Source organism: Toxorhynchites rutilus, chromosome 1 (genome assembly GCF_029784135.1).
Source record: "Toxorhynchites rutilus septentrionalis strain SRP chromosome 1, ASM2978413v1, whole genome shotgun sequence".
NCBI lineage: Eukaryota > Metazoa > Arthropoda > Insecta > Diptera > Culicidae > Toxorhynchites > Toxorhynchites rutilus.
The window spans coordinates 54,378,646-54,406,457 of record NC_073744.1 but is presented as its reverse complement, the minus strand read 5'-3'; the positions used below and the strand labels follow the sequence as shown (position 1 = coordinate 54,406,457).

The following is a 27,812-nucleotide window of genomic DNA, read 5'->3' as shown; positions in this document are numbered from 1 at the left end:
AATATTGAAATATGATCTTTTGTCGAAGACGACAGCTTTCTTTTTCTATAGATTCAGAAATAAGATTCGGTTTGTCCAGTCGAAAATATGATCATGGTTTGTCCACTTTTTTGAACGTTCTAATTCAGCGCACCTGTGTCAAATCATGTATTCGAATGCTTCAAAACATATAAATAAAATTGTCTTTTTCATGAATTACAGTAGTTACGGATTCACATGTTTTGAAGGATTCTAAAATCCACCTTCTATTGGTGTCAATGCGCCCCTCATTTGAGCTAACTTTTAATCAATCACCAGATGATTGTTTGGCACGTATTCAGACCTTTTCTGGATTATAACACTTACAAATGTTGTAAACATCATGCTTGCAAACCATTTGTATTAGATTTACATAGCTTAACCATGTAATTAACGCATTTCGATGACCTTAGTTCTGATCATGAATTGTCCGATTCAGTAATGTTGTTTTGTCCACATGATTTCTATGGCAACCGCTTGGCGCGCTGCAGTTTGTTTATTGTGTCTTTCGCGCATAGCAGAAATAAACTTTCTGTGTGTTGAGTGTGTTGAGGTGAACACTTTCAAAATGCCCAAGAAAAGGAAATATTCTGAAGAAAGCCTAAATTATGAATCGATCAATATGATGACAGTAAATTCAAACAATGATAAATGCAACATCTACTTGAAAATTAGAATTTTTTCATTCAAAAATGGTGAATTCTAAACCGGTCAAACCATGAACATTTTTTGGACAAACTATGATCAGAGCTGGACAAACCATGATCATAATTTCTGTTTAAGAAAAATCGTTAAAAACATAAAAAATTGAATAATTTCAACGCCTTGTGGTAGTACTAGCAACTAGAGATATAGGGCTTTTCAACAAACCCAAACTCGTATTGGTTATATGTGATTTTCATGACGAAAAATCGATTTGCATTCACTAGTTGCGTGAAAACACCCTAAATCGGACAAACCAAGATCATTTACCCTATATGGCATTTTTGCATGGAGACTTCTGAACAATTGATTTACTCGTAACTTTTCGATTCTATATAGTCGATTCTACATTGAAAATGAGGCATGTATTCATTAAGAGATTTCAAACGTATATTACACAAAATCGGTATTGCGATATATTATATGCTATATAGAGGTCGGACTCGATTATATATAGTCGACCATTTTTTTCCAATAATTATTCCCAAATCCTATACATAATCGAATCTCAAGAAAACAATTTTTTCATTAATGTATGAATGTCAAACATTAAAAGAAAAATAGCTTTTTTGTGATTCGATTATAAAGGGTGTGTCACATCAAACTGCATCACGGAAAAAACGCTGTAGAAATTAATTTTTAGGAATTATATCTTCAACTTTCGCTTTGAATTAAGATAAGAGTGTATAGATCACGTTGGCCATGCTTCACTGTCAATTTTTCGTAAATTTGGAAAAATGTCGTCGAACGAAAAAGAGCGGCGTGAATTCATCCTGTGCACTCATTTCGAGAATCCGGAGTTGTCACATCGGGACATCGGTAAGATGCTGGAAATCGTCCAATCCACGGTCTGCAGAGTACTAAAACGATACTTCGAGAACCTAACCATCGACCGGAAGGTGAAGAACGGCAAAAATGGATGCTCCGTCAGTGAAAAAGATCACAAGCGCGTAGTTAAGCAGTTTAGACGTGATCCGAGAAGTTCGGTCCGGGATGTCGCCAATAAGCTGAATTTGTCAAGTTCATTCGTCCAGCGGACCAAGCAGCGGGAGGGCCTGCGTACATACAAGGTTCAGAAGGCTCCTAACCGCGACGAAAGGCAAAACATGGTGGGGAAGACGCGAACCCGGAAGCTGTACACCGAAATGCTGACGAAGCCGCATTGCCTGGTAATGGACGACGAAACCTACGTCAAAGCGGACTTTCGTCAGCTGCCGGGCCTGTTGTTCTTCTCCGCAGAGGACAAATTCAGCGTTCCGGAGGAGATTCGCATACAGAAACTATCCAAGTTTGCCAAAAAGTACATGGTGTGGCAAGCGATCTGCTCTTGCGGAAAGCGGAGCGCCCCCTTCGTGATGACCGGCACGGTAAACGGGCAGGTTTACCTTAAGGAGTGCCTACGCTTACTACCACTATTGAAGCAGCACGAAGGCCCGACCATCTTCTGGCCGGATCTCGCTTCGTGCCACTATTCAAAGGACGTGTTGGAGTGGTACGAAGCCAACGGGGTCACCTTCGTGCCAAAGGAAATGAACCCGCCCAACGCGCCGGAGCTTCGCCCAATAGAGAAATATTGGGTGATTATGAAGCAGGCCCTCCGGAAGAACCCAAAAGTTGTCAAATCGGAGGCGGACTTCAAGAGAAAATGGATATCTGTTCAAAAAAAACTACAACCTGACGTTGTACAGAACCTTATGGACGGGGTAAAGAGGAAGTTTAATAGTTTTTATTTTACTGTCTAAAATTTTCAAAAGGATCGGTCTACTGGGCGAATTTCTACAGCGTTTTTTCCGTTATGCAATTTGATGTGACACACTCTTTATATTGGATTCGAAAATTAACGTTGAAAGTGAAATTGCGATTATATATAATCGAGTCCGACGTGTATCATTATAAGGGAAATTTGTCCAGCAATTTTTTCGCTTAAAACATGAACAGTTAATATGGTAAAGAAGTAAACAATTTGACGATTAAAATGGGTATGTTATTTCGATTTTACTAGCCACTCGTTTTCCCCCACAACGCAACAAGCAATCTTGGCGTTAGCTCACAATGTGAGTCGATGCGTATAATGATTTATTCTCCCTTTGATAAAAGGCATTCATCAGTTGGTAGAATCATTGGAGTAATGATCTTGGAATAATCTTGGAGATGATTTTGGATGGTTTTACTCTATTCTCCCTGAAGATTTGACGAGAACCTGGTTGAAAAGGTTGAACGTTGATCGAGATTTTAGTAGATTGATGTTCAAGTTGTTGTCCAATCAATTCGTGCTCGATTTCATTTTTTTATCGTGTAGGTCTTGCTACTAACAATTTATGTAATTGTGGTCCACGATATCATGATATCGAGTATGTCGTTTGGTAATGTAAAAAAATGTATTTAAAAATTTTGGCTTGTGATTTTTTTTTTCCATAATATATTTCTGTAGTTATGGATTTCTTAGGCTTATGTTTATATACAGGTCGGTCTCGATTATATACAGAATCGATTATATGTAATTCGATTATTTACAATTTTGGACTCGATTATATACAGTTTGGATATAAATGTTTTTTTAATATTTCAAATATGGCTTATTTCATGAAGAAATGTAACCTTTCAACGATAAGGTGAAGTTTGAGTGACTATTACATGAATAGTGGGGTAAAAATCGTGATTTTTTAATATTTTGCTTGAATTTTCACCAGGAATTGTTTATATCGATATTGCAGCCAAATTAAGAAAGATAGAAGTTGGGTGTCGAAGAACAAATTGTAGAGCGGTTAAAAATCTTCAATTTAATTTGTACAAACAATCTAGTTTAATATAAATTTTTAGGATAACATTAATAATAATACATTAAAAATTATTAACTTTTAAGTTTTTCACTTCGAAAGTGTTATTAAAATCCACTTATTTAGTTGTTCCACTACTATATCCTGTACTAAATTTTCTCATCTTTCAAATGAAAGCATCAGTCTTCCGTAGCGTACTTTTTAAAGGAGAGCCAGTTTGAGGCAACATAGCCCGAAACAAAAAAAAGTTCTATAACTCTGTAATTGTTGAAATTCGAACATATGCGTAGAAGGATTTTCTTCATCGAATATGATCATCTATCACCTCCTGAGAGAATCTGGATAAATTTATTTTTTTACACACTCATGTATGTTACGTATGTTACGAGTAAAAAATTAGAAGTAATCTCTCGAAGGAAATGTGAAATAGTAGAGAAACTTTTCACCTGTAGACTTTTACATTCCCTTTTTCCGACGTATGGATGACTTGCTGGTTATTGTATGGGTTATCGATATAATTTTTTCAGTAATTAGAAAATACGCTTTTGAGAAAAATAAATTCTAATCTCAAATATTTTTTTTTCAGTAAATTTTTTAAAATTTGTTCGATAATTTTTTAAGAAAATTAAGAAAATTTTAACAATTTCTTACATTGTTTAACTAAAATTTTTGAGTTAGGAATTTTTTCAAAAAATAAGAAACGTTGCAAAACAATATACCTCGACTATATTTTGAGCGGTAAGTACTAATCAAAAGAATTTTCTTCCACGAAAAAAAATCGACACCGGGAATCAAACCCGAAGATCACATTCCACACCATGATTTAACTTAAAACTAGGCGTAAATTTTGTTCACTTTTTTTTGCTCGTTTTATTTTTGAAGTAAGCAACTCTGAATGAATGACGCTAGCAAAAAGTTCATAATATAAAGGTATCTAGAAAACCCTTTTGGAAATTAATATCGTACACCTCGAAGTACTTCTCATGATTTGTATATGTCTTTCTGATCCTTATGTCACATGTAGACATCTCGCATTATTTAAACAGAGGAAATCATCTTCTTCGCGGCCAGCCGTTGCATGAAATTATCTTCAAAAAGCAAATGGCATACAACAATTTGTCGGTTCGAATGAACATTCCACACAATTTACAATTTTTGTGGATTTTTTTTGGAATAGAAATACGAATCTCTTGGAAAAGAATCCTGCTCAAATATTTTTCAACGTGCCAGTCTCTCCCTGTCGCTTATTGTGCTTTGACGAGAACAGAAAAAGTTTAACGGAGCAGAGTTCAACTAAACGTTGACTTGATTATCAAGACATGTTTTCGAACCGATGCTATTACCCCAGAAAATCAGGAACAGAAACTCCGATTCGGAAAATTGAAAAGGAAAATATTTGCGGAGCAATTGTCAATGCTTATCGAGTTCTATTACGGTTCGGAGATGAACGCGAAGAACCAATGTTCAATTCGTCCGTCCTTCCGACAGTGCGCTCGAAAGTAGGGCTTCGTTTTCATTTCATTGAACTCATGACCCCCCAGCGGAAGCCAACGGTGGTGATGGTGGGGGTGGCGGTAGGATGGACTGCTGTGTGAAATCAAGCTATTATTCGACGAATTTTCGGCGAAGGTCGGCACACACAAAGTAAAAGTAAAAAAAAACAGGGCATTAATAGAAAATTTGATAAATGGGATTCGTTTCCCGAAGCCAACAAACCTCGGCGGAAAGTTCTGAGCCTCATTCTAATTTCCGGATCCGGGAAATGTGAAATTGATTCACGCGAATGCCCACATAGGAACATGTTGTGTGAGTTGTGTATTCGTGAAAAGCAGCGACAGATTTGTGCAGACTAATTTTCGTTGAATATCGTAACATTGTTTCCGAGGCTGGGGATTCGTCTACAGTGATAGACATTCGTTTAGCCGCACCCTATTTTTCCTCAATATTTTTAAAAATAAGTCAATTCTTTGTACGGTTTTGCTCATAAAAGACGATTATTGTTTATTTTCATCGAATTCATTCTAAGAAAAAGTATAAATTCACTTTTTGTTTTCTAAGTAAATATGTGGAATCAAGGCCGCATCCTAAAATTTCAATAAAAGAAAATTTGTGCGGCAAATTTCGAGTCCATCTTGAATGGCGTTAACGTTCCCTGTGGAACTTTTGCCGTCCCAACGTATGCATTAACTAGCGTCATTTTTTTTTTTTTTTATCCCATTTATTTATTTATCAGGCTCATTAGCATTTTATCTGTAACGGAGCCGGGTTTTTATCGTGTACATGTACATATGTTTATGTTTCTATAAACTGTAAATTACACAGTAGAAGTAGTAGCCATTTAGGCGTTAGATTTTCTGTTCCATTACATTATGGTAAATTACACTGTAGTAGCCATTTAGGCGTAAGGGTATTCTATCTGTTCTTCCATTGTTCAGCAGACCGGACAGCGGAGACAGTTGATATTGATCATTGTTGGGTTATTTATAGAACAGCAGCCCGATGTTTCTTGCAGAGCAGAGCAGTTGTATGGATGAATCGATCTTTGTTCCACCGTGGATCGATCTCCATAGCTGATGATGATGGTTGCGTGGACGTAGTTATTCTATAACAACACAAAGATGGTCAATTGAGAGCCCTGAGTTTGAACTCACGATCGATCGCTTAGTAAGCGAACGCGTAACCAAGTGGCTACGAAGACCCCCTTAGCGTCATTTATTAATACTTAGTTAGTAGATTTCTTAAGCCAAATAACACGCCTTGAATATATTCCGAGGGGCAAGCTCTTGAATACGCGTGACCACAGTGCAAGTCGAAGGAAATTTCTTTGACAAAAGATCCCCCGGCCAGAATCGAACCCAAACACCCGGCATGATAATGTGAGACGCTAACCACTCGGCCACGGGTGCACGTAAATAAACGTAAATTTCGAGTCCAATCGGTAGCTAATATTTAGTATGTCCACCTCCATTTCGGATCACTTTGAAATTCGATTTGGCATCGAGTCAGACAGCTTTTAAAGTGTTGCCATATTGATTATAGCTCAATATTCCTAAGACAGGAAATGTTGTTAAATTGTCATCCGTTTGCATAGACCATCTCGGCCAAGATTCTCCAAAGGTTCTCTATGGGATTTCAATCGATTGCTTGGAAACGTGGATCTATGCATAATCCTGCTGAAAAAACGACATCCTCGGTAGCGTTATTCTCAATATGGCCAATCAAAATACTTTTCGGAGTTCATTCGGGTGAAAATGAAACAAATGAGAAGCTTACTGTGATAGGAAACGGCTCCCCACACTGTCAAACTTCCGCCCCTAAAGTTTCGCGTCGATCTGTAACAGTCCGGACCATCCAAATTAAACTTTTTTCGCCGGAAAATACGACATTTCTCCATTCTAGCTTCCATTCCATGTATTGCCGGACGAAAATGAGATGGTTCTGCTTATGGGTGGCGGTCAGTTTCGGCTTCCCTTGAGGTTTCTTCCGCATGATGTTTGGTGACTCATTCAAGATGCGCGCAATATGCCTCTTCGTTACTGGAACAACTGATTCTGCCTTAATGTAGGAGCAGGACATCGTTTCCTGGTTGCTTCGTGTCTTATTCGACCTTTAAGACGCAAAGTAACTTCGGTGTTCCCATTTGTTGATCGTTATATCCCATATTTCTGGCACTATTTAAAAAAAATACCACACCACTTTCTCAGATAGACCAATTTTTGTTACGATCGAGCGATTAGAAAATTTTGTTCACTGAATATTTTCATTATTTCCTTACGTTACACATCTAATATTTATTTTGTGAATTGAACATTCCCAAGTATTTTTTCAAAAAACACAGATAAAGGCTGCGGCTAAACGTATGTCTCGGGAAAAAATGACGTTTGAATGTTTATATCCACCGATGCCGCCTTGTGTGTGTGTGATTGTGACGCACGTCCTTTCAATAAAAGTGACTTAAATATACTATCACTACAGCAAATAAGTATCCTGATAAAAAGAACATTCCTAGTTGTTTTGTAAGTGTTTCAAGTTTTTTTTTTCAGGTGCGGCTAAACGAATGTCTATCACTGTATAGGTGGAGGTTTTTCAGCTGCACGCTCTCATGCTAAACTGGATAGATACAACAAAGGCTCCGATATAAAGTCTTAAACAAAAAAAAAGGCCAAAACGAACCAAATCATCGTTTGGCTCAGCACTTTTTTGGGTGCTTCGCATGAAAATTTCCATCACCTTAGATTTAGACCGACACGGTGTGAATAGGCTCTGTCAAAAAATTTTCCCCCAGACGAAGGAGTCGCTTCAATGAAAAAGCATTCATCTCCTGTCAGATACATATACAGGAAGTAAATAATATTGGCCGTAGAGTGTGTAAGCAACAAAAGTTTTCGTCTGAATTTTGGCCGGCGTCCACATTGGCTCACGAACGAGTTCGGGAAACGAATTATCAGCCGCAAACAAATCATGCGGAAATCAATTTTGAAAGTTGATCTGCACGCGGCCTAATTTTGCAGGCGCGGTGACGCAACCACAGTTGATGTGAATATTGATTACGATTCCATTCCATATCATCACCGACAACGATTTTTTTTGGAAAATAATTCTCACTGGACGTAAAACAACTTACTAGCTGCCACTGGATGCAAGTGCAGTAGAATAACATGAAAATTAAATTGCACCAATTGAAAGGGAGGAAGAAAGCAATTAATTTGCTGACGTTCCTCTTTAAATGAAGTGCCTTTCCCAGTTAGGAGTGCTTCTTTCCTTCTTCCGAGCCATCAACGGTAACTGCAGTGTAGAAGTAAAAGTTTTCTGTAACAAGCTGTCGCTTCTGAAAAGTAGCCGCCCGCATTGAGTCAACCGTCGTCCAAATGGGGGGAACTCGATGCATTCATTGTGTGTGTGTGTGATTCCAGAAGAGAAACCTCTGTGGAATCTGGGATGCAACATGAACACGGATCAGAACACTGCAAACTTAGTCCTTACAATCATACTCGGAAATCCGCCCAGGATTCGTGTCAACTTCCTAATATCCCTGTAATGTAGCTTCCGAATACCAGCATAGCTTCCAAAATAGATAGTTTTACTGGTTACACGTATCATAAGAAAACCCCGAGTAAACGGAAAATGCTCTCTTCAGAAGAATGACAGTCACAAAAAGAAGTAAATAAAACCAGACTGCCCACGGGGGAAAAGCGGAAGAGATTTTGTGATTTCATCATAACGGAATTAAGGGGTGCGTTTAGTAAGAATTGTTGTTCGAAATACTGTCTAGGAACATGTTGTAGGACACTGAAAAGAGGCTGTCCACATACCACGTGGACAGAAAAAGCATGATTTTAGACACCCCACTCCCCCTCTGTGGACAAGCGTGGACATCCCTTATACCCCTCCCCCTGTTGTCCATGTGGACATTTCTCCAGTTTTTGGAAGAAAATCAAGAGAATCCATTATTTTTCGCTCAAATCTAATTTCAAGTTTGTTTCAATTTTCTATTACATGTTTTCTTAATAGAATTGATAGCCTTAATAGTAACGATATGTTTTGAATTCACCGATGTTGATATCATCGTGCTGTTAAAAACGTCTAAATGTTGTAATGTATTGCTAGTTTTGGATCTTTCAACACACCCGAATTGTCACTCAAACGAATAAACGTTATTTGTATTGACTGCATTGAACTTTGTACTTCGTTATTGGAAAGGGACAATGACAATGAATTGGTGGATTGTACAAATATGTATCAAATATGTATTCTATGTAATTTAAAATTATATTAATTTTCGAGGAGTGAAAAATTTTCAAGGAAGGTTATGCCTAAAAATGATTTTATATTATAATAATCAGGCTTAGCGGTAATATCATAGTAGTTCAGTCGAGGTCAGGAGTACGGGTTTAAAGTAATCAAATAATAAGTCAAAATTTCCATTCAATTTTTCTAAATTCCAATATGAACGTAATATGTCTCAGAATCCATTCATGTACGTTCATGATCGCGGATTGCGAAGTATTTTCTCGACTTACAGAAATCTTAACCGTTGATAATCAATATCTGGTGAGTAAGGCGGATGGAGTTTTAGAAGCGCTCTTGAAGCGTTCTAAATCGTTGATTTGAATACGTTCAGCAGCGAGCAGTACTTGTTGGAATTCATCGAGACTAGTTGCTTGGTAGAAGCTCATAATGCAGATTTTCTTCGATTCCTACCAGACCCAGAGAACTTGCTTCGGGATTATATTCACTTGCCCAATATTTTTTAACTCAACCTTATTGTGAATGATTTTTTTATCCCTTTTTTGTTTATATTTAGGCTCATTAGCATTTTAGCATTAACAGAGCCGAATTTTAATCGTGTACATGTTACATGTTTATCATATCTATAATTAGCACATTACACAGTTGCCATTTTTTCGGCGTTAGAGTGTTCCCTTCTATACCATTGCATATGGTACACATTTACACAGTAGCCATTTAGGCGTAAGAGTTTTTCCTTCTGTTCTTCCATTATCCAAGTTAGACCGGACAGCGGAGACAGTTGATTGATCATTGTTGAGTTATTTATAGAACAGCAGCCCGATGTGTCTTGCAGAGCAGAGCAGTTGTATGGATGAATCGATCTTATTTCGACCGTGGATCGATCTCCATCGCTGATTATTGTTGCGTGGACGTAGTTATTCTGTAACAACACAAATATGGTCAATGAGGGCCCTGGATTTTGAACTCACGATCGATCGCTTACTAAGCAAACGCGCAACCAATGTGGCTACGGAAACCCCCTTGAATGATTTGATCTTCACAATTTGCTACAAATATGTATTTTTGGGCTCCCGTGGCCGAGTGGTTAGCGTTTCATCTACCCCACACTCACCCCTATTTTGTATTTCGATCGATTCGAAATATTTCGAACGACTTGATAGAATTTCATGTTATATTCTATTTTTTTATTATTTTATTGTCGTCAATCAAAATTGTAGACCAATACATTCTTAATACTACTTAAAACTACTTACTTAAAACTAAAAAAAAAAAATCTAAAGAGAGCTGGCTGGATAATTTATCCGTTTAGTTCAAAAGACGATTTTAACACAAATTTTTTATCTATTTATTCATTTCGTCAAACCAGCGTAGACTAAATATGCTGCCCAAATATTAGAGTGAAATTTAACTATATCTTATTATATTCAAATAGTCTTTGAGCATTGACCTTGACATGGTTGCATCAATTATTTTACTGTGTTCGTTATAGAGGCTCATCATACGATTAATAGGACTATATTTGGCATAATTCGTTCTTCTGTAATCTATGTAGAAAATGTTAGGGTTTCTCAGGTGCCTAATCGGTGCGAAAAAATTTAGGTTTCCTAATAATTCTTCTGAGTCCCCTCGTTGTGATATGATGTCAATAATAAATAGAATCATGCCAGAGTTAAGCTTTTCATATTGATTAGCATGCAACGTGCCTCATATGGAGGGAGATGGTATGAAGACCAGCCTAGTTTACGAAGTGCAAATAATAGAAATTGTTTTTGTACAGATTCAATTCTGTCTTCGTGTGAAGTTATGTAGGGGGACCATACAATACTACAGTATCTGACGTATGTTATATACAATGATTTTATTGTGTACGGATCGTGGAAATGGTAACTAAAGCGTTTGATGAAGTTCAACATATTATTTGCTCTATGGATGATTGTATTATAATGGTCAACGAAGGTTAGTTTTGAATCTAAGACCACGCCTAAGTCTCTTACTCGTTGACATCTACTGATGGGTTGATTTCCCAGCTTAACACCATTGTTCAATGGTGTTCTTCTTCTCGTAAAAGTCATCAAAGTGCATTTCCTAAAATTGAGCTGTAATAAACTCTTAGTGCACCAATTACAAACTATGTTAACTTCATTTTGGAATGTTTGAGAATCTTCATCATTCTTTATTTCCATGTACAGCTTCATATCATCTGTGTAGATAAGTGCCTTAACACTATTAAGAAAAACGCAAACGTCATTAACAAATAAAATGAACAAAACTGGCCCCAAATGAGAGCCTTGAGGAACTCCGGATGTAACAAATATTGGTTTTGAAATTTCCCCATTAAACCTTAATATTTGCGTGCGGTCAGTCACTTCTATCAGACTTCTATCCCTATTTTTGAAGTTTAAGAAGCAGTAATGGTGTATCAACACGATCAAAAGCCTTACTAAAGTCAGTGTATAGAGATTCAACTTGATTACCATTATCCATTGCATTCAAAGTCAATGTGACAAATTCCAGCAAATTTGTTGTAGTTGATAGTCCTTTGAAAAAACCGTGTTGCTTATTCGTAATTCGTGTCTTCCGTTCGATTTGTTTTGGCATTTCGTTTGATCTGCTTCTGTTCGAAAAATAAATGGGCAAAACATTCGAAATAGGGAAAACGAAATTATAACTCGAACGAAATAATGGTTTCGAACGAAATGCAAATCCGGCGAAATGCAGAATCGGGTGATTATCATGCTGGGGGTTCTAGTTCGACTTGCACTGGGGTCACGCGTATTCTAGACCTTTACACTCATGAATACATTCAAGGCGTGTTCTTCGGCATAGATATCTGAAATAAGTACTGCTAATAAAAATGACGCAAGTAATACCTACGTTGAGAAGCCTAAAGTTCCACTGGAAACGTTAGTGCCATCCAAGTCAAGTCATGCATTTTCGTTGCGTTTAAGAAACGAATCGTGAATTGAGATGCGTTCTTCCAAATATTTTTCGATAAAATAAACCCTTATTCTTGAACCCGGTCGGATTTGAAATTTTGCGTTCATTTTTCTTATAGTGTCAAATTCAATCTGGTTGTGCAAATGTTGCAACCTTGCAAGCCACTAGAAGCGTATTACAAAAATTACCAGATACCAATAAAGAAAAACATCATTGCAAGAAACAGATCTCCACAGAAACGGCCCGTGAACTCATGCAAGAAGCTGGGAGCTCTCGGAAAATAAATACGAAGCCGTTTTGTCATCAAGAGCAGAAGCTGAATCGAAACCTGCACATAAGTAGAGATTTTTCATACTACAAAAATTACAACATTCTTTGTGTTTTTATCCTGACGGAATACATGGTCCTCTATTACCGATTGGAATAAATTGATCGATGCTAGCTCATGCGGGTTTCTTTCAGAATATACATCTACGGGAAGAAGCCAAGCCATATGAAAAAATATGGATGTCTGACCGGGCAGCACTCTCATGCAACTCAGTCTAGTTATTTTTCAATACAGAGTATTTAGGGTGGGCGTAAAGATAAAAATATCTTGTAAATATAGAGAAGATCTCATTGAATTTTGACTATAAATATGAATGTTTTGTTTAAAAATATACTTTACGTGTCCAAGAGGACATTATCTAAACCACCTTCTCTCTCACCGTTTGTGTAATATGCATTTTTTGGTGTAAAAAAAGAACTTGTCTCAGCAATCAAAAGCAGCTCCACCGCAACTACTGTCACCGCCATAAAAAAACATTTGTCGTCACTTTTTGACGATACGATGGATGTGGTCAACAAAAGCGTATCGGACTCGATGAAAGCCACGATAAGTGAAATAACCACGAACTGGGTCAAATCGGCAGAATGGCAGAAGAAATCATGAATTATTTTGGAGACCACACACTGAAGATGCATGAGATAGGAGGAAAAATTAATCACCCCACTCCAACGCCCTTCTCCAAACTTAACTGACGAACTTCACGACATAAATTTTAATTTATTCGATCCAACATCGGATCGAAATCCAAATTCAGCTGGCGGAGCTGAGGAACTGAATTCAAATTCACTCGCCTCAACATCAGATCAAGTTCCAAATTCTGGATGGAGATGGATTAAGCGCAACAATTTTGTCATTAATAAAAACGGAAGTAACAGAAACAACAGTAATAACAGATGCATTTGGCAGAACCGACAGAACAGATCCAGCGATGGCGCTCTCCTTACGGATAAATTATTACTTGCGACAGCGAAAAGAACGCAGTTGAACAAATCTCTAGACACGTAACAGAGTCTGACAGCGTCGACTGCGTCCACGGAATATTCTGTTGATTCTCCTGAAAGTACCAGGGATATCCCATGCATTGAAATGCATTTGCTACAAAGGTCTCGATGCTAGCAAAGGGGCTGATGGTCTACCGCCGTCCTTCTCCAAAGAATGTGCTGATTCTTTAGCTTTCCCTATTGCCATGGTATTCAACCGATCACCACAGAGCAAAATTTTTCCTGATGTGTGTAAAGTTGCCGCTATAGTTCCGATACACAAATCCGGGAGCATCAACAAAGTTAAGAATTATCGCGGTATTTCCATTTTATGATGCATTGTGAAAATTTTCGAGAGGATTATCCATGGAGTACTGCTGAGAAATTCGCAGATACTTATAAGCGAATACCAGCACGGATTTATCAAGAAGCGCTCCACGACATGTAACCTGATGAGTTATACATATGAAGTGAATAAAGTCATAGAAAAAAGCGGCCAAGTCGATTCCATCTACGTCGACTTCTCGAAAGCCTTCGATAGAGTTCCACATGAGCTGATGGTCAATAAGATGTCTCGAATGGGCTTCCCTTCATGGGTGACTGAATGGATCTGTTCATATCTTACTGATCGTAGAGCTTACGTTAAACTCGATTCAACCCATTCTAAGGAATTTGCGATTACTTCCGGTGTGCCACAGGGAAGTATATTGGGGCTTGCTGCTTGCAGCTGTTTGCGGATGATCTGAAGATATACCGGACCATCACTTCAGCTGTCGACTGTTGGGCCCTCCAAGCCGATATCAATGAACTGCTACGTTGGTGTTCTAATAATGGTAATAATCTCTTCTAATAATGCTAATAATCTCTTCTTGAAAATGTCAACATAACTGTAACCCATCGACGACTACGTAACCAGCTTTTTGTTTCGCTGCCTACGAGTAGAACGACGTATGGATACTATAATCCTTTTTATGCATGTTTGAGAGATTTTAATAGTGTTAGTGCAGTGTTCGAATTCAATATAAATAAACCTTTTTTTAAACTTAGACTTAAGAATATATGTTAAGATGTACTCTGTGTGAAAAAATTCGAAAAAGACGAAATAAGTAAATAAATAAATAAGCGTTGTTAGTCCATTCCATATTTGCGTTAACGAAATTCATCTTTGTTCGAAAATGGTAATGGATTTTCAGGTGGAATAAAGCACATTGAAAATGAATATTATCAATAAAAATTCTATTTTCCGCATTAAATACGTATTCCGTGTAAATAACAAGTTATCGCAAGTGATTAAAGAATCTTGAACGAGAATTGTATATGATAATAATTTGATATTTTAATTTATTGATTGTTCGATTTTTTCTATTGTGGCGACTTTAAACTACATTCACTTTCATCCTTGAAAAAGACCAATTAGAAGAGTGGTCATTGAATAGTTCTTGGGTTGAATCCATGAACGTTCGCTTAGTAAGAAAACGTGAATGTTCGAAAATATGTATATTAAAAAATAATTTTGCGTGGAACGAAGTTCGATGGGTAAGCTAGTAATTGGAATGGAATCATGTTTAGATTTAGGATTCATGATTTCAAGCAGCTTAGCCTTCTTTGACAGATACAGATCTGGATTCTTGCAATGAAATCATCAACTGAAATCATGCCTCATTTGGCGTTATTTTAAGCTACTAAACGCACCCAGCCCTGATAACAATACTTTCTCCGGATCCCGGTGCAGCCAGTTACCGAAATAAGATTGCTTAATGGTTACCAGTTTTCCTTGTCTGAGTATTGTAGCATCCTATCACCGCCGAAGCCTGTATGACCAGTCAGAGCACACAGAAGTCGAGATGACGACGGTGAAGGAGAGAGGCGTGTATCGTCAGAGAAGGCTGAGCTGCTGAGTTGAGTTGATTTTCGCATGATGGCAATCGGCGTTGTCGCCGACATTATTGCCATCATGAAAATACCACGCACACCCAAATCGGCTGTTGAGTGCGGGAGAGATAAAAAAATATATAAGAAGCGTGGCGATAAAAGAAATTTCTTCTCCGGTTTTTCCTTTTTCGGTAACCGTTCCCTGGTGGAGAAAAGTCTATCATTTGCCGCTGTCACTGAAGTACCCTTTTTACCCGGTTGGATGGTACACAACTTTTTCCTTTTCCATTCACATAACGGTGTCTTCTCCGTCGGAATGAATAGAATGTGACTGGATGTCATTGCTTCGTGGGCCAATATTCTGTTGCCATCTGCTTCCCGATTGGTGGTGGTTGCTCCCCTGGAATATTTTTTCTACGATCAGTTTCCTAACAATTTGCCTCCTATTCAATCTATTTTTAATCCCATTCTTGATGATTCTGAGTGTAACAATAAAACTCCACTTCAATATCCTTGCAGAATACAACAGAAACAATACACCGAACGACACTAAAAACAATGCAGTGGAAGTGATGTCACCGAATAAATCCACCGACGACTAGAGTCTCGAGAATCTCAACCTCAATTAACTTCGCCTTACGCTGCTAGGGCATCTTCTCCCTCCGATGAATCTACGTCGGCTTAAGAGGATTAGGCAGAAGCGAAGGAAACAATAGCACCCCGAACGTGTCCTGCTAGCACAAAACAGCTACAATCTGACCGAGGCGACCGTTTCGTGAAACTCCTCGACCCACAAATACTACAATCTCTCAATCTCAAGTACCAAACCATAATAAAAACACAGCCCCAGGCATGCTGCAAACACTATTACGACACACTTCCAGCAGGAAACTGCTCGCCCTGCTGCTCATCGAACTTGCCACCCTGGCTGTGGGCTCGGTATCCTCCACGGCCTCCCAGAGGTACAATCCGAACGCGGTACGGATTAACAAGTGCTGCGAGCGGTTTGAGGTTATGCTGGACGGCAAGTGCACCATGGCGGAGACCATCAACGCGAGTGAGTATCTACTGGGCAGTTAAAATGTAATTTTGCAATTAAACGTACCTTTCCCGAACGCATGTGCGCCGCCTGTAGGTACCCAGGCACTCTCGTTTCAATTTGTTTATTCTTACTTTGATAGGGATTAGTTCCATCGCGGCAGTCGCATGTAAAGCAGGGGTGCTATGGCGACGTTGATCTAATTGAATTTTTGCTCTGATCTCCAGAACGATTTGTTTGAAAATCTAGAATATCTGACATGCATGACAAAAGATTGTATATTACGTTTCTAAACTCTTTTGACATGTAGGAGTATGTTTCATTGCTTGTAGTATTCTATCAATCATTGTTGATAAGAAAAATTATTTTAACTAAATTCAAGAATGGTTTAGACGGCGCCAGTGGTTGTGTGGTTAGCGTAACAGCCTCACAATCCGATCGGCCTGGGTTCAATCCCAGCTGGCGTCGTTGGGATTTTCTGAGGCGAAAAATCTCTGGTTACGTCTTCCTTCGGAGGGGAAGTAAAAGAAGTTGGCCCGGCTCATGAGTTGTTGAGTCTGATAGGTAGGAACAGGTGGAGTCGCCTCCCTGTTGTCGGTGATTGGCACTAAAGTGGCGGAAATAGGCCGACGAAAAATAAGCGAAGATAAAAAAAAAAAAAAAAAGAATGGTTTGGAAAATTCCAAGATCGCTTAGCCTGTGAAAGTGAGAATGGAAGACAAAGTAAATGTTGAGTGTGTCCCTTTAGGTCATTTATTTTATGAGTTTGACGCTTGACGATACACGAACCAACATGTTACTTTGTGCATTGGTTTGCACAGCACCAGATCCTGTTTTGATATTTTCTTTGAATAAAATAAATTTCGGAAATCGGGGGTGACATTGTGCATTTCGAAACGAGGGATTTTTGTTCGTTTCCGTTTTGACATGCCTTTGACCAGCTTTGTTTACGAACCCAAAAATTTTACATTTCTCTACGAGACAAATTTTGCTCTAAATCTAGTGCACCGAAAATATAAACTTGAAAAATATACGTAATACTAAAACCATTTCGATTTGAGTTCGAATTTTCTCGAAACGAGTTACTCGTTTCGAAATGCGCAATGCCACCCCTGATTTCCAGAAATTTTGAAATATAGGGTTGGGGAAAAAGAAATGTCGTATTTCTGATCGAAATTTGACGCTTTATTTGACATACTTCAAATTATCCAATTTAAGTCAAATATGCGTCGTTTTGTTCGCAAACTTTGCCATTTAGAATGCAACTTCATTATCCCCCCCTTATTTGCAAAAAACTTAGACAGCCAGTTTTCGCAAGCCTCTTTTGAGGCCAACTTAGTATCACCAAGAGCGTTTTGCATGGACCGGAAGTGATGATAATCACTTGGAGCCAGGTCCGGCCTATACGGTGGGTGCAATAGGACATCCCATCCGAGCTCCCGTAGCTTCTGGCGGGTCATCAAAGATGTGTGAGGCCGAGCGTTGTCCTGGTGGAAAACAACACCAATTGATCATTTCTGGCCGCTTCTGGTCAATCGCCTGCTTCAAACGGTCAAGCTGCTCACAGTAGAGAACCTAGTTGAGGGTCTGGCCATAGTTGAGCAGCCCATAGTGGATGATTCCCTTCCAATCCCACCAAACACACAACAAAACCTTCCTGGCCGTCAATCCGGGCTTGGCGATGGTTTGGGCCGGCTCACCGCGCTTCGACCATGACTTTTTGACGTAGGACTACGTCTTTCATTTCTGTACCGGGGTGTAAGTTCAAAGTTTCGAAAGCGAGAGAGTGACGCTGGGCTGCAAGGTTTTGGACGTTAATACCTCTTTACCGGCTGAATAGATTGCGAAGAATTATTCGCAGCCATTTACGCATTGGACTTGGTGTTCCCGTGTTGCAATCCAATAGCATCAGTTTCTGTTCTGCTTTCGCATGGAACAGTCATGAAAGAATGCCACAAGGTTATATAGACTTTATTTTGTTTTCACCGTGAAATGGCAACTACAGTTTCTATTCTGCGCATGGAGTGATCATGAAAAATCTCGTGTTATTCTCACGAGTCACATATCAAACATCTTCAGTTGCTTTTACAAGGCCACTCAAATTTCATCGGTTCGTTTCGGGACCACCAACAAGTTCGAAAGAGTTGAATTTTATGTTAATAACAATTCCATACTTATACTCATCCTCCCACACACTAAAAAGAAAAACTTTCAAAATATTCATTCATTAATTAAGAATTGATTCAGATGCTAATAAATGATTACCGAGCCAACAGTAGTCCTATGTCTACCTTGCGGTAATATCACAGATATAACCCACTTCTTGTTTTTTCGCTTAAGGTTGTCGTACGTGATCCACTTTTCATCACCAGTCACCATCTTCTTCAAAAATGGGTCGAGTTCGTTCCGTTTCAGCAACACGTTTCGACATGTAACTAAAAGCACAAAACAGCCAGGCGCAACCGAAAAGACAAACTGTCCCATCGCAAAGCAGGGAAGCGAAAGGAAATTGAACGGTGAACGGCGTGGATTTGAGTTATTTTCTTGGGGTAAACTATTTTTATGCGGTCCCTATCTACCGCACAAAAAAAGTTTTTTTTCAAAATGTGTACCGAACACGATTTTTTAAAGCTACTGGTGATGTTTTGCACGATTTCCCTCGCACAAAAAAAAGGTTTGCCAGTATTAACTTTTCAAAGTATTTTTTCTTTGAAAAATGTTTTGTATTTTTTATGAAAAGTTAAAAAATTTCTTACATTTCATCCTTTGACTACAATTTTGTAGATATTATAGTTTAAGGGTTATTTTTTGGAAAAAATGATGACAAAAATTCAAAAACCGACCATGTACATTTCTTTTATTGGCCCCAAAAAAAATGTCCTTTGAAAAGTTTCAGCTCAATCGGACATGATTTAGGGGGTTTGGACCAATAAACAAATTGTACATGGTCGGTTTTTGAAATTCGATGATGAAATTTTTCCATACATCTATTGCCACCCTAATGTACATATTGACTATCAAACTTATGTTTGTGCTACAGACTGCATAGTGTGGTCATCACATACTAAAACGAGTCTTATTCAACAAAAAGAGTGAACGACGCGGAAATGGGGCGATTTTTTTTTAAATTTTACAATTATTATTTGATAGATTGTTTCAAAAAGAATATAGTACACCCACACCTCGCTATACGGCCGCACTCTATACGACATTTTGCTATAACGGCCCTCTTCAATTCAGGATTTACGGCCTAAAATGTTTCGTTATAACGGCAAAAAAATTGAGGATTGGTTCAAAAATCCCTTTTGTACAGAAGTGAAAAAAATATTTACGAGACAATAATTTAAGCAACATACAAATTAGGTATGCATACATACACATATTCCATGTAACTTCATGTTACATTTTTGTTTATAGGTTATTGTTGGTTTTTATGTATGTATATTGTATGTATTGTATGTTTTATGTTCATGTCATGTATTTTTATTTTATTTAAATGAGTTTAATTTTTGATTAAAATGAAATAAAAATACAAAAGATGAAATGCATTTTGAATGATAAACCATGTTACATATTTAACAAATTTGGAAATGACCTGATTGAATTTGTATAAATTTGTATTAGAATAATTGATTCCTTATACGGCTTATCGCTTTGCGGCCGAATTTCGTGGAACATATATAGGCCGTAAAGCGAGGTATGGGTGTAATTATTTTGTATTGTATTAGTTGCGTAAATATATATTTGATCGATTGATGTAAACATATCTACGATCTGTCGAGAAACGGTCGAGTTGTAAGAGTTCCGAATGACGAACAGTAAATACAAAGTTCATTATGCTGCTTCTTATTCACAATTCTGCACAGGGCAGATGTAATTAAATCCTAAGAGGCGCAAAATTCCCAAAGCAGCGAAGCAATACAATTTTCAAATTAACTTTCAGCCTCAGTTATTAACAGGTACTGTTGATTGCTCGCTGTCTTGAGCGATACCAAAACACTGAACTTATTACACATCCAAGTATATTTCAATATCTCTTAGCAAAAGTGCATCTCCAACGCTCCCAAAAATATCACTCCCAAAGAAATAATCCACAAAATACACTATTGATAACCGCAGCAGAAAATCCAAACCGAATCGGTTGCTGAAATTGCAAATGCAGCGGTACCTTCAGTTTTCAACCGAAGAACTCAGCTCTCTCTACCAGGTAATATTTTTCGAACACACGGCTTGAAACGGGCTGCACTTTGACGCCACATTTTACCCGGAAACAATGCACGAATTCACGAAAATCGAATGATCGATCGGAAAAAGTTACCAATAAACAAAGGACACTCCTAAATTCGTACAAAATCTCCCGGTTAATGAATTGTAAAAATCAATTTGTCTTTTAATATTTCGGATATAACTTTAGAATGCATCGAACTTTTAGAAAATCCATCATACACAAACACTTTCCACCTAACGGTATCAAAACCAATATCTCTTTATCGAGCCGCCGCGATCATCCGACCGCTAGCGGATGACTGACAAATCTTTAATGAGGCACCAAAAGCACTCTCCACCAGACGGCATGTAAATCGATGCGGTGTTTCAACGGAACAATATTGCATCACTGTGTGGGTAGGATCGATATTACGATAACGTTTCTCCGGTGGAAACGTACCTCTGGACGCTTGAACTTGCAAGTCCACAGTAGAAACCCTTTTGGAAAAAAAATCGAGAGGTTGTATCCGAGACACGACCGCCTAGGACGTAGGACTACGCAATTTTTTTTTTTTATTTGTTGGTTTATCATTTCGGATATTATTTGCGAATACGTCGAAATTTCATAAATAACTCTTTATTAAATAGTTCCAGTGACCCTGAAAAGGTTTAATGGCTTGCCTGTTTTTTGTAGAATCATTTCGAGAAGCAACGATTCTTTCTTGCCTCTGCGAGAACAAAACACTTATTGGTCATATTCCGTAATTTGTTTCTTTATATCAATGCACGCATTGATATAAAGATAAGTTTTGTTGTATTTTACACTGTTACCATTTTGAGGCGTAAGAGCATCGCTGTCTATCGATAAACATTTGTTTTATCTATAACACAGTAGCCGTTTAGGCGTAAAAGAATTGTATTTTTTCTATACTTTTTAGAGAGCGCCCATTTTTAACGTGTCCGACTCTAGGCACATACGGACCCGAGCGACAGCTTTAAAGCCGTTGACTATTGTACCAATAATTTTCTACGTTTCTCGAGTTCTTCACTCATTCAAAAGGCATTCCCCGCCGCTCTTATCGTCGAACAGCTTTAACAAATGCCAAAGGATTCTTTTGGCTGGATGAATATTATTTTCATCGCTTTCACTCTACCATCCCGAGGCAGATGCAGAGCCCTATAGCACACAGATATGGAGCAATCAAATTTGGGTTCTGGGCGAAATTAAATTTTCTCTTCATTTTTCTAACGACCTTGCGAAAGACAGAAGGAACGAAAACAGACACGAACGAATTCCATGCGTCTCATCATCTCGAAATGTGATGTGTTCCGCGCGCCGTAATTCTGTGGAACGTCATCGCTCGGAGGATTGCCACTGCATTCTCCGAGTGGGCCAGTGTTCTCATCCTCTTCTCGTCGCTAGAACTAGAGAGCAAAATTTCTAAAACAAAATAATTTAGTGCTCCGGATTGTGTGCTGGCTTTTTTGTGTTGTTGCCCCAAGTGGGGACGTTTTATGTCTCGGCTAATAATTACCCGCGTCGCTCTGCCGGATGCCGAAGCAGTTTGGACTCTGCTGGTTTGCTTCGAAACAGAAACAGCTTTCAAAACATTAACATGAGTATCTGTGCTTCTTTTCTCTTTATGACAGGGTTTAAAAAACACAGAACAAGCAGGAAAATCCCAGCTTGTTATTCCCGCCGTCCGCACGCTTGCTGTCGCATTCAAGATCCCTTCTTCTAGACCTCGCGCCGTCTGACTGGTACGAATAATGCTTGTGGGGGATGTCTTTCCCGAGAAGACCGTTTCGTTTTCCCAGAACATGAGAAAGTTTCTCGCAACGGTCTCGAAAGTTTTTGATCCTTTTGAGTGGACCGGAGGGAACCGCAGACCGCTGGGCGGAAGATTTGGGTCGACGAAGCAAATGTTTTGGCCTGGTTCACACGTTCGGATCCGCTGCTACACCAAAGATTTCTGGCCCGGTTCAAGGTGGTCTTCTTTGAAATACTGTTCTAGTAAATCGTTTCCAACCACCAGAGGCGTAATGTTTCACGATGCGATGTCGATTGGGATGAAAGTCTTTTTGGATGAACATTGTTTCGACAGCTTATATCAAGCCAAAATACCACGAAGTGAGCATGTTTTAGGGCAGAAAAATGACAAGTTATAGGAGTACCGATGCATGACAAGGATCAATTCCGATTCGATTCACAAATTCATGAAAAATTTTATTTTGTATACCCTCCTGCAATCTCAATTTTACCCAGAATGGAATTAATAATTCATCGAGACGAGCTAGAACTGTAATTTATAATAAGACATATAATATTGATTAAAAAATAATCATAATTTACACATAAAAATTAATGTACATGTTTAATCTTAGAAATTCAAGCGTTTGTCCCTGTCGGCTGCATTGTATTTTGGTGAACCCTTCAATACCTCTAGAGCTTTAGAAAACGAAATATAACGAAAATATAAATTCCTATAACGAAAGTACATACCTTCCTCGATCTTGATCTTGGATATTGTTACGCAAAAGGGTATCAAGAGCAATTCCAATATAAATGAGCCGGCCGCAAACTAAACCGATTTTCTTCGATTTTTTTAATTTTTTTTAAATAAGCTGGCAGTTACACAAAATTACAATTTTCATTATCAAATGAACAATTTTAATTACGACTGTTTTTATAAGGATGTATTCACAACAATTAACCTTCGCAAAAAAAATCATAACTCGAAATTCAGACGTCTGATTAAAATATGGTCGGGATTCTGCCAAAACGAGCCAAGCGCCAAAAATATTATTTTGAGATATTTCAATTTAATGTTTGGGCTCCTACTAATTGGCTGTGTCTGATCAAATCTATAATTTTATTGTTCACGTGTTACAAACAGGATGTGTACCCTAGTACTCTAAAATCTTTATATACAACCATTCCATGTCACACCGATGTAGTTGTTCTCAGATTTTCGTGAAAAGTGGTAGTTTTGTTTCTGTATAGCAAAACATTAGACCCGTTTTTTTTATTTTATCATTAGGGTGACCATTTCCATTTTAGGGTGGTCCGAAAAATCAATTTTTTCGTCTTTTTTCCCAAAAATGACTTCTTTCGAAAATTCATAAATTTTGAACTACTGTACCGATTCAGACGATCGACATATCAAATTAACGGCAATTAGTTTGTATTTTTTAGAAAAATATCGTATTTGCCAAAAAATAGGATTTTGTTTTAGTAAATAATGATTGTATTTGTTTTTTGTTGTTTTCATGGCTTCGGACTTCGGAGGGCGCTAAATTTTTATTTTTTTTATTTTTTTATTTTTTTATTTTTTCTCGAAAGCTGAGTTTTTTTACACAACATATCCAAAAATCAGAGATGACTATTTTGTTTTCAAGTTATGATTTTTAAATCAACCATTTTTGAAAAAGACATTTTAGGAAGAAAAGGTAAAAAGTGATTTTTCGAACCATCATTGGCTTCAATTTGATTTGTCGATCATCTGAATCGGTCTAGTTGTTCAAAAGTTATGATATAAAGAAAAGTCTTTTTTTGGAAAAGGGGGAAAATTTATTTTTTAACCATCGATTAACTTTGAAAATTCATAACTTTAGGGATTTAGGGGACAAGAAAGGTTTTTATTGTGATACGACTTTCCTCCCCCCCTCTCTAGGTTGCTATTAAAATGAAACCCAAATTTCTGCATAACTCGAGGATTAATCAAGCAAAGGGGTAAGGGTAAAACTCGAGGAAGCAATCGTTCGATTTCAGATATCATTATTTTATTATATTTTCTGTATCAAACATGTATTCCATTTATGGGAGAAACATGTTTTTTGCAATGTTTTTTTTTTAAATCTTGAATGAGAATTAGATCTGAAAATAATTTGATATCATAATGACGAGTTCTGGTAGAAGAACTAGGAAATTTATAGTAGAAGGAATTTGTAAAGGGTCAAAATTAATCAATGAACAGTTCTGCGACTGCGACCCATGGACGTTCGCTTAGTAAGAAAACGTGAATGTTTGAATGTATTTATAACAAAAAACCATTTTGGGCGAGACGAAGTTTGCGGGGTCAGCTAGTAATACATAAACAAACGAAGAAATGGTTTTTAGTTTTGGTACGCATGCACTCAGTTCACTTTGGCAGAATTAAAGAACATGGTTTTCAGTTCAGTGTGGTTGGATGTATGTTAGTCTAAATAATTACTGCAATAATTATATTGAAATGGTTGAGTTAAACTTATGATTCTTTGTAGCTGATCGATCGTTACTTATATCAACAATTTTTTGATCATCGGAAACCATCATCAAATAATTCATGAAAAATTCATGGTTTACAGGAGGTACAAATTTCATCAGATGTTGAATGTCGTTGTACTTCGCACGAGGAATGCTGCGCCCATTTGGATGTAAAAAATCCATTTTGGTTTGACTAAAAAAAGGTGGAGGGCCTTCTAATATCATCCTCAAATCTTACTCAAAAAAGGAATCATCTGGGTATTGATGTTTCGCACGAGGCTTTTTCGTAAATTTGCTTGAAGGTTGACAGACGTTGCTTAAAAAACATTTTGTTATATCAGTTTTTTGGCCAACCACCGACGTAATCGGGTTGAATCTTCTTGGTCGCAGTTACCGCCCCTCGTGTGTTGATGTAAAGTTTGCCTGCATTTCTATTACCCTTACATAGGGTTTTCTTTTCAAAACCCTTGATTTCCTGGTGAGAATCCGATATATCTTTAATAGTTTCATAAGTAACGTTTCTTTCTAGTTATAAAATGTTATGATCGGAAAAAAAAAAGGAAAAAAGTTCAGCCAAAACGAACCAAGTTAAAAAATGTCACCTAGAGTACCATTGTCTTTTAAATTTCTGATCTTCATAACCAAGTATTTCTCAATAAAATAATACTCCCTTTCATGCTGTGAGCTCACATCTTGGGCAATATCGGATTGAGAATCCTCAAGAAAATGAAAAACAAAATTATGTAGCTTCTAGACATGTAAAACTTCACTCCCTTGGCGGCCAGAGCGAATCAAGTGTATTCTAACTATTAACACAATATCATTATACAACACATTGGTACTTTGTAACGGCTATTGACTAATTTAATAAATTATATATATTTTGACTCACTTTTGCTGTTTCTGACAATATAATATCCTAATAAATGAAAATAAATTGATTTAAAAATGCATTACACTTGGTTCGTTATGGCTGAAATCGTAGCCTTTTAAGGATAGCAACATAAAAAAGGGAATCTAGATGTTTTTTTCCCTAAATAGTCCATTAATTTTCCAACAACTTTACCAAACATCATATTTTAATCAAACATCTGGATTTTGAGCTACGATTTTTTGGAAAAAAGACCAATGATTTTGAATATCCTCTTTTAAAAAATCAGTCGTAATCAAAATTGGTCATCTGATAATGAAAATTCTAATTTTGTGAAATCATCAATCATAATCATCATTGTAATCAACACTTCGACCCGAGCCATGGCAAAACAGGCGTAAGAATGTTTTTCGTCATTTCATTTTTTCAGTTTTTCATTTGGGTGCCCATTACCTAAAATTGAAATGAGCAGGCTAATTAAAATATAAAAAAAAGGTTCCGTGACCAAGGGCGCTGTATTTTATTTTATTTTTTCTTGAAAGCTGAGTTTTTTTACAGAACATATGCTAAAATCAAAAAGGCTTGTTTTTCGTTTTTGAGTCATGATTTTTTAAAGTTACCCGATGGTCGGAAAAATATTTTTTTAACAGGGTAAACTATGAAAAACCAATACAATTAATAATTACGAAAGCAAAATCAATAGCTTATTTTGACAATTTTGGAGGAGAAGTCGATTCCTCCTTTGAGCGTTAATAATTCTTTTCTAGCTAAACGAAGTGGTATTGTAATAATTTTATTCAAAAGGTAAAATATCTAAGAGTTATGTGAGTTATCAACTATTGATTCGAAAACATGTTCCAACAGCCTTAAAATTGCATTGAAAACAGGCTATTGAAACAATCGCTAGCTCGCCATGCACTATGCTCTTCTCTCCCAATCTGATTCTTTTTCTGCTGTGTATAGAGGCGAATGAACTGCAAAGTTTAAAGCCTCTTAAAAATAAAGAATAGAATAATTTTCTGCCGCCGAACTGAACGGATCCGCTGTTTTTTGGTCAAAACAGCAGTTTTATTATCGAATGTTCACGAATGCCGCTATCGACCGATGATTTCTATTGTCGGGGGTTGGAGAGCGGATATTATTTGCGCTGAGTGTTTCCGAGGAGGAATCGATTAATAATTCTTTTCCGGCTAACCGAAGTGGTATGATAATCACTTTATTCGAACGATGAAATGTCTAAGAGCTTTTGGCTTATTACTTATTGATTGCTCAGCCAACGTTAGTCCTACATTCACCTTGCGGTTATACTACATATATAACACACTTCTAGTTTTTTCGATAAAATAAATGGTGTATCAGATGAAAAATTTCTAATTTTCAATTTTCCCTTTGTAAGGCAATGGCCACAATATTGCGACCCACAAGAAAATATTTTGACGTAGGACTACGTCTAAAGGGTGTGTCACATCAAATTGCATCACGGAAAAAACGCTGTAGAAATTCGCCCAGTAGACCGATCCTTTTGAAAATTTTAGGCAGTAAAATAAAAACTATTAAACAACTTTTGGCATTTTCTTTTTATTCATACTTTGAGCCCAAGCCCGTATGCTCGCACCTTCCTCTTTACCCCGTCCATAAGGTTCTGTACAACGTCAGGTTGTAGTTTTTTTTGAACAGAAATCCATTTTCTCTTGAAGTTCGCCTCCGATTTGACAACTTTTGGGTTCTTCCGGAGGGCCTGCTTCATAATCGCCCAATATTTCTCTATTGGGCGATGCTCCAGCGCGTTGGGCGGGTTCATTTCCTTTGGCACGAAGGTGACCCCGTTGGCTTCGTACCACTCCAACACGTCCTTTGAATAGTGGCACGAAGCGAGATCCGGCCAGAAGATGGTCGGGCCCTCGTGCTGCTTCAATAGTGGTAGTAAGCGCTTCTGTAGGCACTCCTTATGGTAAACCTGCCCGTTTACCGTGCCGGTCATCACGAAGGGGGCGCTCCGCTTTCCGCAAGAGCAGATCGCTTGCCACACCATGTATTTTTTGGCAAACTTGGATAGTTTCTGCTTGCGAATCTCCTCCGGAACTG

General features: G+C 37.7%; 2 protein-coding genes across 8 annotated transcripts in view; one reads left to right on the top strand and one right to left on the bottom strand.

Moving 5' to 3' along the window:
- Positions 1 to 27,812, bottom strand: part of LOC129768307 (RNA helicase aquarius) — a 220,974-nt gene that overhangs the window by 167,023 nt on the left and 26,139 nt on the right. The gene's annotated exons all lie outside the window — the stretch shown is intronic.
- The window catches only part of LOC129768372 (probable G-protein coupled receptor Mth-like 5), a 70,442-nt gene that overhangs the window by 26,341 nt on the left and 16,289 nt on the right, over positions 1 to 27,812 (top strand). For all 7 annotated transcript variants that reach the window (XM_055770023.1, XM_055770264.1, XM_055770182.1 and 4 more), the window contains exon 2: positions 15,885 to 16,422. In XM_055770023.1, coding sequence (XP_055625998.1) covers positions 16,218 to 16,422 — 205 coding nt within the window. In that variant the 5' untranslated portion in view covers positions 15,885 to 16,217. The remainder of the gene's footprint in view (positions 1 to 15,884; positions 16,423 to 27,812) is intronic.